The sequence below is a fragment of the Typha angustifolia genome, chromosome 13 (genome assembly GCF_048772165.1).
Source record: "Typha angustifolia cultivar Huaian chromosome 13, ASM4877216v1, whole genome shotgun sequence".
NCBI classification, from domain to species: domain Eukaryota; kingdom Viridiplantae; phylum Streptophyta; class Magnoliopsida; order Poales; family Typhaceae; genus Typha; species Typha angustifolia.
The window spans coordinates 3815091-3828332 of NC_133251.1; the positions used below are offsets into that span (position 1 = coordinate 3815091).

A 13242-nucleotide genomic window follows, 5' to 3' on the forward strand; every position below is an offset into this window, starting at 1 on the left:
AAAAACAACTATTGCAGCTCTTAATAGAGAGACTAATCAACTGGTTACTATTTGGCAATTTGGTATACGAAAGTCTGATATCTTTGGAATCATTAGCAGTATTCAAACTTTGGGATATCTTGATAGAGTTCGTGTTGACTAAGGTAACACCATGGCTGCATTTGGAGTTTTAAGATGATGATCATTTTGGACCACATGAAATATGTGGGTACTGCTCAGATGAAACAAATTGCAAGTTTAATTAATGAGAAATATTTTAATACCCCTCTAAATTTTAGTTAAACAACTTCTAACCATATATTACATAAAAAAGGGTATACTAATCATTCAATAAAATTACCTAACTCCCAGGTGTGACATGTTTTTTATTTCGTTTAAATTTTTCTAATGTGAGAGATACAGTTAGACCTTTTTTCTTCAGCTATGCGTTCATTATTCTCAGTTAATAATATATATATATATATAATATATATATATATATATATATATATATTTCTAGTAAATTACTAAGATTATATATATGTAAAGATATTTTTAGAAGGATATACATACAAAAGAATATTTAAATGAAATTATAAATAGATAATCAAATTTTGAACTGATTATAAAACTTAATCTTCGTTGTATCTCTCTTCACGGTTGAAAGATAGATGGATATGAAAAGCACGGAAGAAGAGCTCTTAATTGATAGCAATTGATCTAAAAGAATATTTTAAGGATAATGAGTTTTTAATTCTATCACATCAGATGATAATATTATACGAACACGTGACAATTGTTTTCATCCGGAAGCCACACTCATTAAATCCAAATTAGATGCTAATAACTACGAGTTATTGTCGTTCTCCATGAGATTCATTTCGAATAATAACTGTTACGTAGGGATTGGATAAATAATTCTTTATCTTGTGCGGATAAGACGACTAGTTACGTAGGTATGTAAGGATTTGGGTAAAGAATTCTTTATCTTGTAGTAAGATGTTTTATTATCCATATAAGATAGACTTATTACGTAGGGATATAAGGATTGTTTGGATGGATAGATAGGAAAGAGAAAAAAAAGACACAAGTGAGATAGAAAGGAGTTCTCTCCTATTGTTTGAACATAGAAGAGAAAGAAGATAGAAGGGAGAGAGATTTAATTTTCCTCTTATTTTCAGAGGAACTCCTTCATTCCCACAATAAATTTCTATCCGAATGAGAGAAAATATATGTCCTCTTTTCTTTTCTCATATTCCTTTTCATCCAAAAAGATGTAAGCATCAAATATTGTATAACTTCATGCATCAAATATTGCTGACTATGATGCTTTTGCTAAAATTTAATAATTGAATTCTATAGTTTAACATTATTGTTTAACAATCAAATGAACAATCATCAAAATAGAAAGAAACAGCTGCAGGATGCCTGAACACTAGAGCCCTTAAGATGCCGAGAATATCAAACATCTGCGTAATGATAGGAGCGACGCGAGATGCTATACGTAGAAATTTCACCTAGTAAAAGAAGATTTTACCAGTATATAAAACTGGTAAACGAAGAGCATCTTTCGCCATTCCAGGGAAGGTTTTGGAATTCCAGTAACAGCCCAAGTTACTAAGAAGTGATGTGGATCCTCAAGGATTTCTCCAACTCGGCTCAATATCTGAAGGTCATGGTTGTTCAGCTTCATCGTTACCAACCAACTGTTGCCATTAGAAATAAAAAATGTCAACATAAAAGTCAAAAATGTCATTATGTAATAAACTACAGTATCTAAACTAAAGGATAACATAGTAATATAAGAGTACTTCAAGACTTGCGAGAGCTAAAGCACAAAAAATTAACATTTTTATCATTTGAAAAGACTAAAAAAATTCAGCTGAATCTGTACAAGAGATAAAAAAGAATCTCAAAACACAATAATTTCAACCAACAATAAACTCGCCTAACGGCAACACTGGCACTGATTTGATGAGGCAATAAACAGAGTATTCTACTTAACCAAAGCAGGGTCTCAAGCAGAGCAGAAGGGATAAGCATAATTAATTAATTAAAATTTAGATCACCAGTGCAATTCCTTATTACAGAATTATTTCCCTCTCACATAACAATACAATAACAGAGGAAGAAAAGATAAAGGTATTGTAATAAAAGTAAGTCAGTATTGTAATAAAAGTAAGTCCAATCTGCCTTCTCTCGCATAAGAAGTCTAAACCACAAATAATTGAAAGGGTTTAGACTGCAGGTAGGCCAAGATGGATTCTATCTTAGCTTTTGTCTAGATAGGAGAACAATTTCTAAACCCTTAGTACACCACAAGATAACTGCTTGCCATGCGATTGGGCAACAGTCTTTGCACGTTAAGATTTTGATAGATACCAGTTATTGAAATCTCCAATGCAAGCCAACTGATTACCTCAAATAGTTAGTATTTCATATTGTGTGATACTAAAACAATAAATTGTACGATATTCAAACTACTGAATGTGATAATCTCCATTCAATATTATGGCACATGTATCCTTCCTGAGTACATGCATAATGAGTTATTATTAGACATTCAGCTCCTCATTTGCATTATCCTTTCTTTTGGTTCTTACATCAAAGCCACATATAGTGATTTTCTGACCACAAAGGAACAGTCCCAATATAGAACTTAACAATAAAGTAGAGTCGAATGTCATACCAAAGAGCCAATCAGCTCATATGCTCCCATTACTTTAGGGTCCTCCTCATCTTCATAGCCAACCTGCAGTATCCTAGGACCATTGACAGACCACAGAGATTTCCGTCCTTCTTCCTGAAAGAACCAATAATTAAAGAGGTCCAGCTCAAATGAATTGCTATGATAACAATCAAATAACCAAACATAGCCATATTAAACTTTGTCTTTCTTATTTACAGGGTTTCTTCCCTTGGTAGGTTTTTCCAGCCTAGCAGTAAGCAATCATTTTAAGTTTCTAATGTCATTATGAGTTTCAACTTATTATAACTATTGATTAGCCACTTCTCAAGTTTTTCCAAGTTTCAGTAATACAGAAACTCGACAAGGCAGATCAGCCATTGCATCCCTCCATAATGATGAGTGGAATTGCTTAATTAACAAAGGGAAATAACCAACTTATAAAAATCCAGAGAACTGCTTTAAGTCTTATAAAGTTCCAAGGAAAAGAAAAGAAAAAATTTCAGCAATAAAATGAAAAAAAAGTTCTACAAAGTTAAAAGGATATCCAATGTAAAGCTGATGCTATAATTTTAAGGGAATTGGCTAACATAAATGAGACAATTCATACATAAAGTCTACTGAAGCAAGCAAAGTACAAACTTGTGGCATAGAAATATGTTGGATAAACTGCAAAGTGATTTCACCTGCAAGCAAATCAAATAAATAGCTTCCAATGCCTGCTGACGAATTTCTGGATCCTCAACTGCTTCTCTCTCATGAGAAAGAGCACTACTAAGCTCAGGAGGCATTTTTGATCGATCTTGTTCACCATATATCTGCATGTGATTGCCAACATCAAGTTATAACCGTACAATGATCAAATGGCATAATGAGAAGTAGAAAGAAGAAAGCAAAACATAAGCATTATTATTGCAAGAGAGAGGCATTTTCATCCATATAGAACCTGTCTTTGGTATAATTAAAACTTAAAAGTTTAAAACTTTGAATTTGCCAAGCCATGCATGACAAGATAGGATAGAATGCATAACAAACAAGAATTCGAACACTTCTAAGTAAACAGAAAGAGAGTGCGCTTCAGTTAAATTTCTGAAACCAACAGCAGTAACTCAGATTCTGAAATTTTTCAATGCCACTAGAGGGCTATACAGCTCCTATGTAAGAACAGTTCTAGATTGCATTAAAGGATGAAATTAAACAAACCATTGTTAATCCAAACAAGAAACTCACCAAAATCCTAAATCAAAGTCCTACTAATAAGGCTTGGCAAACACTGTTGGTTGATATTGCAATTTAAGACTGATACAATACTACCATCATAGAACTAAGCTTATATAAAGAATAAGCAAGTATATAAATGCAATCAAGCATGCAATGATGTTAAAAATAGGGAACGTGAGAAGTTTTCACTTTCACAGAGTAGCAAATGATCACCTTATTGCCTGCTACTGGGAGAAGTAGTGCTGGCCAAAGGTACTCTGATAGCAAAAGTAAATTCTGTAATTGATTATCAGCTTCAAAACAACAATTGCGAATGGTACCACATACCTACAAGACCGACAAGATTTAACTTAAGGCTTACAAACAGAAAAGTAAAGTTAAATGATAGAGAAATATAACACAAAACAGGATGAAGTTACATCTGTCATTTAAAACAATATCAATATATATCTGACACAATCAAAAGAAGATTACAAACGAGTAAAAGTATATTTATATAACCTTTCCAGTTCTCCATCTTTAGTTAATACAATAAATAAGAATACATACAAGGATTGGAAACAACAGCGGTTGCAACACATATAAGTCCAAGTTTCAATATGCTTAACTACTTCTTGGCATCATTTCAGTAAGCAATTTCTGCAAAGAGTTACAATGCTCAGTAGGGTTTGTTGAATTTTCACTTTTTCTCTCATTTCCCTTAAAACAAGGTTCCAAATGTGAATGCTAGTAAGAAAGCAATGTTAGAGCTTTATGTGCTAGCTTAATGTGAAAGCCAGGATGGGACCAACTAAGTGACTGAAGACAGAAGTTCAGCTTCACATGCTAGCTAATGTGAAAGCCAAGATGAAAACAGCTGTGACTGAAGACAAGATTACATGTAACAATAAGACCACTTCAGCCGACAAACAAGAAATCATTATGTTTTATGTTTATAAAACTCATAATCATAAGCAACAAAAATTATGACAAGCAGAGGCAAAAAAGGAATGAAACTTGGCAAAGAAGGATTTGTATAGAAGATGAAAACTCTGTGACTTTTAGTATGTTACAGCATCTGAAGGTACAAAGCAAGACAGGATGGGAATATGCATTTAGACTATTCTGAAGCATGATTTACACCAAGCTATCTATGTTCATACCCCTTTCTTTCTCAGTGGATTTGTTGAATCAAACTGATGAATGACCTGCTTCAGGAGACTTCGCTTAGGTTCTAACAGAATCTTCCTTCCAGTTACAACTTTTGAGATGTTTACAAGTATTGAAGCAACATGTTCAAAGGTATCTTCTGCTAAACAGACAAAATGAATAGTAAGTAAATTTACAAGTGCAAAATTGATATATAAAAATGAGAGCTTCGAGGAAGCTGTAGAGAAAATTGATAATACAAAAGGCATACCTGTTGAATCACTAGATGGGGACCTACAAAATGATCTAACAAGCTTCGCAACATACAAACCCTCAACCTTATCATCCCCAACCTATAAAAAAAGAAGTTGTATATTAATATACTACATGAAGATTTACAGGTCCATAACCCACAGCTAAAGTGGAACTGTGGAAGCAACAACTCCAGAATACTAGGCCACTACAGCTTCAATTAAAAGAAAAGTTGATTTTCTTTTCTTTTCTCCAAATTTAATTTTTTTCATCAAGTGCTCATTGGAAACAAAAATAGTCAGATAATTATGAGGAATTGAGTCATGGTGTATATTTCTGCTTATGATAAGAGAATTCCTTCTATTCTCTTTCTTTCTCTCAATCAAAGAAATCAAGAAATAATTAGAAAATGAAAAACGACACTGTAGCGACAAAAATGAGAATTTTGAAAGCCAGAAAGTTCAGGGCTAATCAGCAATTACTTTCATTTGGGAGTTTCTTATTACAATGAGGCGATTATTTAGAGTAAATAACTTCAAGGATAACACAAAAAAAAAAGAGGTTTCCCGAACACAAGAGGCTTGATCGATGGGGTTTCTGGAAAATGATATCGTTACTATTGGATAAATGTGAAAGACCTAGTGCAAGAATTAGATAAGTTGCATTAGATATCATACAAAACCAGAAGTACGTCAGGACCTTGAACATATGTTTGGCGCAATTAATTTATTTCACCAAAGAAACTAATCTAAAATTTTGCAAGGACAAAATAATACACCCAGCTTAGTCTTTGAGAACAAAAAAATTCTTAATTATTGAGTCCACGGACCATCTCAGAAATAGCACGATTTCACCGGTAATCATGCCAACCAAGGGCCAACTACTAATTAACTACGGAATCAAATCTACATATTTATTAGACATACTACACTAAAAGAAGAAAGTTAAAAAAGAAAAAGAAAAGATCAACACCAACAACTCAAACCTGCCAAAGACTGCAGCTTTATTACTAAAACCGCAAAAAAGATCACACCTGAAGTAGCGCCACAACGCCGGAATCGACCTGGGTGAGGTTCGCGAGGAGCATGACAAGACTTCGTCCCAGGCTTCGGTCGTCGGCGTGTTTGTAGAGAACGTTCATAGCGGTGGCGACAGATCCAAGAGATACGATCTGAGATGCGAGGTTTGGATCCTGGGAGAGGTTGATGAGGGCCTCGGCGGCGGCGGCGGCGATGTCTGGGGAATCGCGTAGAAGATCGGAGAGAGGAGGAAGGGTAAGATTGGAAAAGGATGCGAGGGGACGAAGGCCTTCGTCTGAGCCCGTGAGGCCTCGAACGATGTCCACTGCTGCCTTTTTTAGCTGCATTAGATGCTAGGGTTAGGGAAGAGAGGAGACAGAGACAGAGAGATAGGAAGAGAGAGACGAGTACTTGGGGTGAAGGGGAAGAGAGAAACCCTAGGAGTTCCTCGAGTTCGGTCGCCATTAGAGAGCACGACGGAATGCGGGAAGAGGAAAAGGCGGCGCGAAGAGGAGAAATCGCTACTAGTCGGAGCAAAGAAGTGGCTCAGGGAGAGGGAGACGGGATTATATGTAGGATCGATTGCAAGAATGTGTTACGGTGCTACTTCAGCCAATCCTTGCTTGCCAAGTACCCAGACAGCAGGAAATCAATTGAACCAGGATGCGGGGGATTTACCGTACATGCGTCCTACAATTACAGAGATAAGAGTTAAAAAATATATAATATATGAGAAGACAATGGATTGTAGGAGTATTTAGTTATTAGTTAAGTTATATAGTTATTAGTTAAAAGTTTTATTATGTAAAATATTCTACGTATTAACACTATAAAGGATTTGAAATATTCCCTTTAGATAAATGATATATAGTTGGTCTAAAAAGATAGATGATATACAAGTATTGGTGAATGGTATGTCAAACTAATGAGTTTTTTTTTTTTTCGTTTTCCTCTTGGAAGAGCTACCCTTAATTTAGGCTCTGCTTTCTCTTTCTATTTCTCTTTCCCTTTCTCCTTTTTTTTTTTTTTAAATTATGTTATCCCCTCTTCATTCTCTATTCTCACATTGCTGTTGGCGTTAGCCCATTTATCCTTCATCTTAACGCCGCTAGCATCGTCATCACCAACGTTGATTTACCCATCTCTCTCCTCTATTATTTTGCATCAGTAAAGGCCAAATCTATAGGATAGTGACATCGAAGGTAGAGCCTAGGGTTTACCACCAGTGTGCTTCCTTATGGCTTGGGTTAGAGTCGGTCCCAAATGTAGAAGACTTCCTCTGATATCATGATTGACGTTATTATTTGGATTCGAAGGTAGAAATAATTTATCCATAATATTATTTGGATTCGAATTAACTCATAAAATAGTGAAGGTAAATAGTAACTCTAGTCATCCAAACTAAATATTTAGCTAACTCTAGTCATCCAAACTAAATAATTAGCCCAAATCCTTAGTCAATTTGGGATTATATGTTGTCATGAGGTAGACCTCCTTCATTACACATAAGCTGCATGAAAATAAGGACGACGCATGCAAGCACGCAACAGCTCATCCTGCAGCAGAAATACACGAGGACTCGCGAGTCAATCGAGTCCACGTGTCCGCACGTGGCGCTGGAACACGGGAGTGGGTGCTCGCCACACGCGGGTGCGTGGTATCCTTACCCTTTTTCACCTCCTGAATTCGAAACTCCGGGACAAAGCGGAAGACGAAGGAGAAGACTAGAAGACGAGTCAATAGCCCTAAACCCTATATTTAATCTCTCCGCCGATCTCGTCTTAGAAGGTAATTACCCCTAATTTCGAACCCTTAACCTTAATCAGGAGTTCAAGGGTTTAATTTGTCTCTGTTTTCGTAGTTTTAGATGCAGATCTGATGTTCTATCTCTAGTTTTGGGGAAATTGCTCTCGGATTTGCAGGAAAACTTAGCTTTTTTTTTTTTTTTTGGTATGGTATATGGCGAAGAATTTCTGTAGAGCGGCAGCAATTTTCTCAAACCCGATATGGTTAGTACTGGGGAATGATCTGATTGATACTTGTTTTATTGAATAGAATTCTGAGCATGGTCCCGGAGAATCCTTCTTCCATGGATAATGAGGCGAACATTATTGGGGAGAAACCGGCGGACGGGTTGGTCATTTGTAACTTTTCAACATCATCATTAGTTGCTTTACTTCTGTTGTTTCTGAAGTTAGTAATCCTTCATATGTTTTGTCTTATTGATTTTGACTGTCTATCTCTGACAAAAAAATCTAATTTAAGGGCATCGGATATTTATGGAAATTCACTTGCCATCATAGAGCACGAGCTATAATGTAAATGAAATGGTTCATCGTTCTAGTTATATAATCATATTCTTTGAGCATCTAGTCTTTAAAATAGCTTGGGTATACTCTTCGATATACATGGAAGTGTTATATTGTTTTCCGTACTTGATAGGATTTGGCAGGAGCAGAGTGATGGTGGGTGTAGTATTAAATAATCTTCTTGCTACTTTACAAAATCTACCTATATCATAGGAAATTTATCTTTTTTCTGGTTATTAGTTTTGCTCAACTTGTCTCATATTTATCAAGTCCTTATTAATACATTAGACTTTGTTGCTGTTGTTTTTGGTGTTGCTATCTAAAAATTTCCTTGTGTAGGTCTCTCCCTAACAAAAAGAACCTGGGGAAAGTCCCGAAGAAAATTCATAAAGCTGAGAGGGAGAAGCTTAAACGTGACCAGTTAAATGACCTCTTTGTTGAGTTGAGTAATCTGCTAGGTAAAAATCCTGTACCAGTTGCTTCTTTTGGTGATTCTAATGCAACTGTCTGCTCTTATTGGACACTATCAATTTAAATCAGTAAAGTAGCTAAATTTATAGGTCAGAAAACTACACGTAGATTCTATTCATGTTAAATTTTCACCAGGAATGATAAAACTTATCCTTACAAATAGAACGCCATCAGTTCAAAAACTTCTGAGTTGGTTACAGTTATAGGTGCACAGGGTTGGACATTACATTGTTTGTGTTGTCCTCAAATTCAGGAAAATAACTTATGGCAAACATTTTGATAAGCATAAGGCATCTAATTGCAGAACCGGAGCGACAAAATTGCGGGAAGGCATCCATATTGGGTGATACCACACGAATACTACGAGATCTTCTTGCTCAAGTAGAATCTCTTAGAAAGGAAAATGCTGCTCTTCTAACTGAATCACGCTATGTAAGTTGTCCATACCTAGATATGTGAGTATGCCTTATTATGATATTAGTTCTATATGCTTCTCTTGATTCATCTGTTGAAACTTATGATAACGAGCTACAATTATTTTAGTATAATTTCTATTGAAATTTGTCACTCATGAGAAAAGGATAACTAGTACGAAACCACCTAGATCAATATAGAAAATTCTTTAAGATCTTTTATGAGTGAATCTTGATGAACTTGATATCATTCTTTGATCATTCTTTGCCTGCTTAGAAGTGTTCTAGTGTAGGATATGTAACCGATATGTGGCAATTACAATGTGAACAAAACCTTAAAAGGAGAAGCAAGGAGAGAGTGCAGAAGAGAGCATGATGTGATGGACCTCAGACATTTTCTCCAACACATATACAAATACTAGATAGTTTAGTGTCTCTATATCCTAAACAAAATGCACCTTATAGAAGTTAATTTTTATAGTTGGAAGATTTTCATGAATGTCTTCTTGCTACATAATGAGCTCTACACATATATTTCAAACAAAATAATCGGTGGCAATCATCTAGTAGAAAAATTGGAGCTAATTTTTGTGTTGCTTTTCCAAACTTTTGTTCTTTTATAGTTGCCAGTTGTGTTGCATAAGTGGTTAATGACTTACTTTGGCCAAGCTTGAAACCATCAATAAAGGAGCTTAATTCAATTAAATATGAAGATTAGTGCATTATCTCGCATAATATGTGCACTGAACTATGATAGTAAATTTTGATTGGTTAGGTCAATCGTACAGCTGTGGTATTTGACAAAGAGACATATGTTCCAAGATTATAAATTATTATCATGCCATTTGATATTGGGAGTTCTACCAATATTTGTGGAGTCTGCCCAATTATCCTGGCATGTTTGTGACAGTAGAGCAATAATTTGTGGTCCATTTTAACATTTCCCACCGCTGAATCCAGTTATTAAGCTGCTTCACGTCCTCTGCCGTATATGCTATTTTAGGTCATATTTTTTGCTTCCTAGACCCTTGTGTAGCTCACTCTATGAGGTTCTCATTGATTTTGATTAGTTCTCCATTACTTTGTTTGTTTCCTAGCTTCCATGTTCTCCCATACTTGTTGCCACCATTCAGATGAATATGTTTGTGTTTGCCTTCTGAGTTCTGTCACATTGAATTCCACCAGTTCTCTTTCTAGTTCTTCATTCCTATCATGTGAAATGTTTATGGCCGTCAATAAAGCAATATAACCTTGTATTTTGATGATATGACAAATCAAGTCCTTTATACAAATAAAATCCTCTATTTTTTAAACAAGAAATGACAGAGCACCCTGTTCTTTGGTAGATGGGAAGTAGTAAAACCACTGGCCTCACTTGACTCTGGATATGAAATTACCAATTGCCCTCACTCTTAGCCTTTTTTAACCCTATAGAACTTGGCTCTTGATGCGTAAACCAACTACACCCCACCGAGATGCTTGACGATAGTCTCAGTAGATGGCTCCCTTTATGGTAATATTGGAGAAAGGTGAGGGTAATTTGGAGATTACAGGAATATGAATTTGAAACCGCCTATATTATTGGCTGTAATCTCCAACACTTTGTAGAAACTCGAAACATGCATTGTTAAACATGAAAGCCTGTGCAAGCTGGAGTTGGAAAATCGCAAAGTTCACAGAGGGGCAGGAAAATGATATTAATTGTTACTATTGCTAAAACTTAAAATGTTCAAAAAATTGCATGATTTAAGTTTAACCCGGTGTATGCTTGTATGCCTTCCCACAAACGGAAGGGGATACTTGGAACAGAGAGTGTGCCATTTGAATTTTTTATATCTGCAACTTTGATTTTTAGTTTGATTCAAGTAAGGCAACAGAAATTCCTAGTTTCATGGCATAAGGCCTAGCGAATGAGGATAAGCTGGCACAATTGATGTTGAAGAAACTATTATATTTTATAGTAAAATTCACAATTAGGAAATATAACATGCAGATTAGTACCTTGGCGTTGCAGTACAATCTGCATTACCACTGCGGTGATAACAGAGAAGTCTACTTCAATGTAATTTCAATTCAACCAGAGTCCTGACATTAAAACATTACATGATATGTGCAATGTTACACAATAAAAATGCAGCGATTATTCAATTTCATTCCAAGACAATAGCAATCGTCACATTGAAGATCACATGTTATTTACCTTTACACACTATCAGAATCCATAAGTGTTGACCTGTCTACAAGTTTTATTTAGCTGCAACATCTCATAGATCCTTATTTCTATTTGCTATTGGCACACTAATTCACCTTTTCCGCTATTGTTCTCTAAATTTTCAGTGACTAGAATTTAGATGCTTTTAAATTTGACATTCCTTTTCTGTAATTGCTTAGCGTGACACCCCCACAATCCCATAGTCGTAGATTTCTTTTTGTTCCTTTCTACTTGGTCCAGTAATGTTGGAGGAAAAGCTTTGATGATTAGATTTTACTTTTCTGTTCTGGGATTGACAAACAGGTAACCATAGAAAAAGATGAGCTTAAGGATGATAAGACTGCGCTCCAAGCTGAAATCTCAGAGCTGCAAAATGAGCTTAGGTTGAGGATGGGATATGATCCAGTGTGGAACAACAACCCCAATTTAAGTACTCAAACTGTGCCCCGTCAAGCGGGCATAGTGCATGCAGTACATCAGCAACAGCCTACTGTTATTGGACAGGTTTATGCTGCTCCTCCTCGGGAGCTGCAGCTCTTCCCAGGCGCAGCAACAACGCCGGAGAGTGAACCTTCCTCCCATGTGAGAAGACCTCACCCTAGATACCCAACTCCATCAGCGACCTGGCCAGGGCAGCTCATACCTAGTCATCCAAGAACAGTACAAGAAGAGCGTAGCAGCAGCGCAGCAGGGAGTAGTAGCGAGGATGGAGACAGCTTGAATTAGAGTGTTCTTTCTGTAAGATAGTTCTACACAGAGCAGATCGTCATCCTTCCCTTGGGGCTGAGTGAAGATTCTCAAAGAAGCATGAGAACACTATGATGATTCTGAAACTGACTATTTAAGAGGCGAATAGAGACTTACCCATCTTAAGTTTCTTGGATTCTGTCACTAAGCTTGTATATTTCACTGTCGTTTACCATCATTTAATCTTCATCTAGAAACTAAGGAGTTTGTTGTATATGATCCAAAACCCACTTATTTGGACTCTTCTAGTACTGAAGAACCCAATGGTTTCTTATTATAGTTTGCAATCTTTTGATGGAGACTTCTTCTAGAGTTCCACTACTTAAAAGGAAAAGTGATATATAATAAAGGAATTTGGTATAGATCAATACAAGTCCTAACAGTAGAACCAACCAACTGCAGAGCTAATATAAAAGTAAAGCTACCTGATTATTCTTTCACTAATTAAGCAATTATTATCAGCAGGTGCCTGTGTGCCAAAAGTTGTTGATATGTCCTTAGTCCTTAGTACTAGTACATAATATAATTTGTTAGACTATATACATGTGTATTTATATAATCAAATAGGATCTAAACTTTATTTTGCCAGAACTTGCATTGAATCTCATTTCAGATTTGAAAAAAAAAGGATCAAACTCAAAAGAAAATTTTGCTGGATTTGTATCCATATTCATCTTAAATTGGATTTCGTAAATTTATCAAAAAAATATTTGACAAAATAATAATAATAATAATAATAATAATAATAATAAAGAAAAGACTAAGCCAAATAACCCATATTCATCTTAGGTGAAACAAAAGAAAT

At 35.6% G+C, this 13242-nt stretch overlaps 2 protein-coding genes across 3 annotated transcripts; one reads left to right on the forward strand and one right to left on the reverse strand.

Annotated features, from left to right (window-relative positions):
* Positions 1-1293: 1293 nt before the first annotated feature.
* Positions 1294-6851, reverse strand: LOC140772840 (uncharacterized). Of its 2 annotated transcripts, none has more exons than XM_073115054.1 (8): positions 6697-6851; positions 6300-6626; positions 5286-5367; positions 5029-5174; positions 4100-4213; positions 3352-3483; positions 2669-2782; positions 1294-1685 (listed from the first exon to the last, which is right to left on the reverse strand). In XM_073115054.1, exons 1-8 carry the CDS (start codon positions 6748-6750, stop codon positions 1653-1655), a joined length of 1002 nt encoding a protein of 333 aa, XP_072971155.1. In that variant the 5' UTR covers positions 6751-6851; the 3' UTR covers positions 1294-1652. The 2 variants fall into 2 exon arrangements, with proteins under 2 accessions (XP_072971155.1, XP_072971154.1); XM_073115053.1 differs by having other exon boundaries at positions 5029-5177.
* A 1076-nt stretch (positions 6852-7927) lies between these two features.
* On the forward strand, positions 7928-12730 carry LOC140774985 (transcription factor BHLH062-like). The gene is made up of 5 exons (XM_073118193.1): positions 7928-8073; positions 8341-8418; positions 8934-9052; positions 9370-9497; positions 11994-12730. The coding sequence occupies exons 2-5, from the start codon at positions 8351-8353 to the stop codon at positions 12414-12416; spliced, it is 738 nt and encodes a 245-aa protein (XP_072974294.1). The 5' UTR covers positions 7928-8073; positions 8341-8350; the 3' UTR covers positions 12417-12730.
* The last annotated feature ends 512 nt before the right edge of the window (positions 12731-13242 follow it).

Bases quoted from the DNA above. Each gene is read 5' to 3' on its own strand.
- LOC140774985 (XM_073118193.1), top strand. From the start codon at position 8,351: ATGGTCCCGGAGAATCCTTCTTCCATGGATAATGAGGCGAACATTATT. The intron at 8,419-8,933 runs GTTGGTCATTTG...TTCCTTGTGTAG, and splicing joins GGGGAGAAACCGGCGGACGG to GTCTCTCCCTAACAAAAAGA. The intron at 9,498-11,993 runs GTAAGTTGTCCA...ATTGACAAACAG, and splicing joins TTCTAACTGAATCACGCTAT to GTAACCATAGAAAAAGATGA.
- LOC140772840 (XM_073115053.1), bottom strand. From the start codon at position 6,750: ATGGCGACCGAACTCGAGGAACTCCTAGGGTTTCTCTCTTCCCCTTCA. The intron at 2,783-3,351 runs GTGAAATCACTT...TGGTTCTTTCAG, and splicing joins TTTATTTGATTTGCTTGCAG to GAAGAAGGACGGAAATCTCT. The intron at 1,686-2,668 runs GTATGACATTCG...TAATGGCAACAG, and splicing joins ATGAGCTGATTGGCTCTTTG to TTGGTTGGTAACGATGAAGC.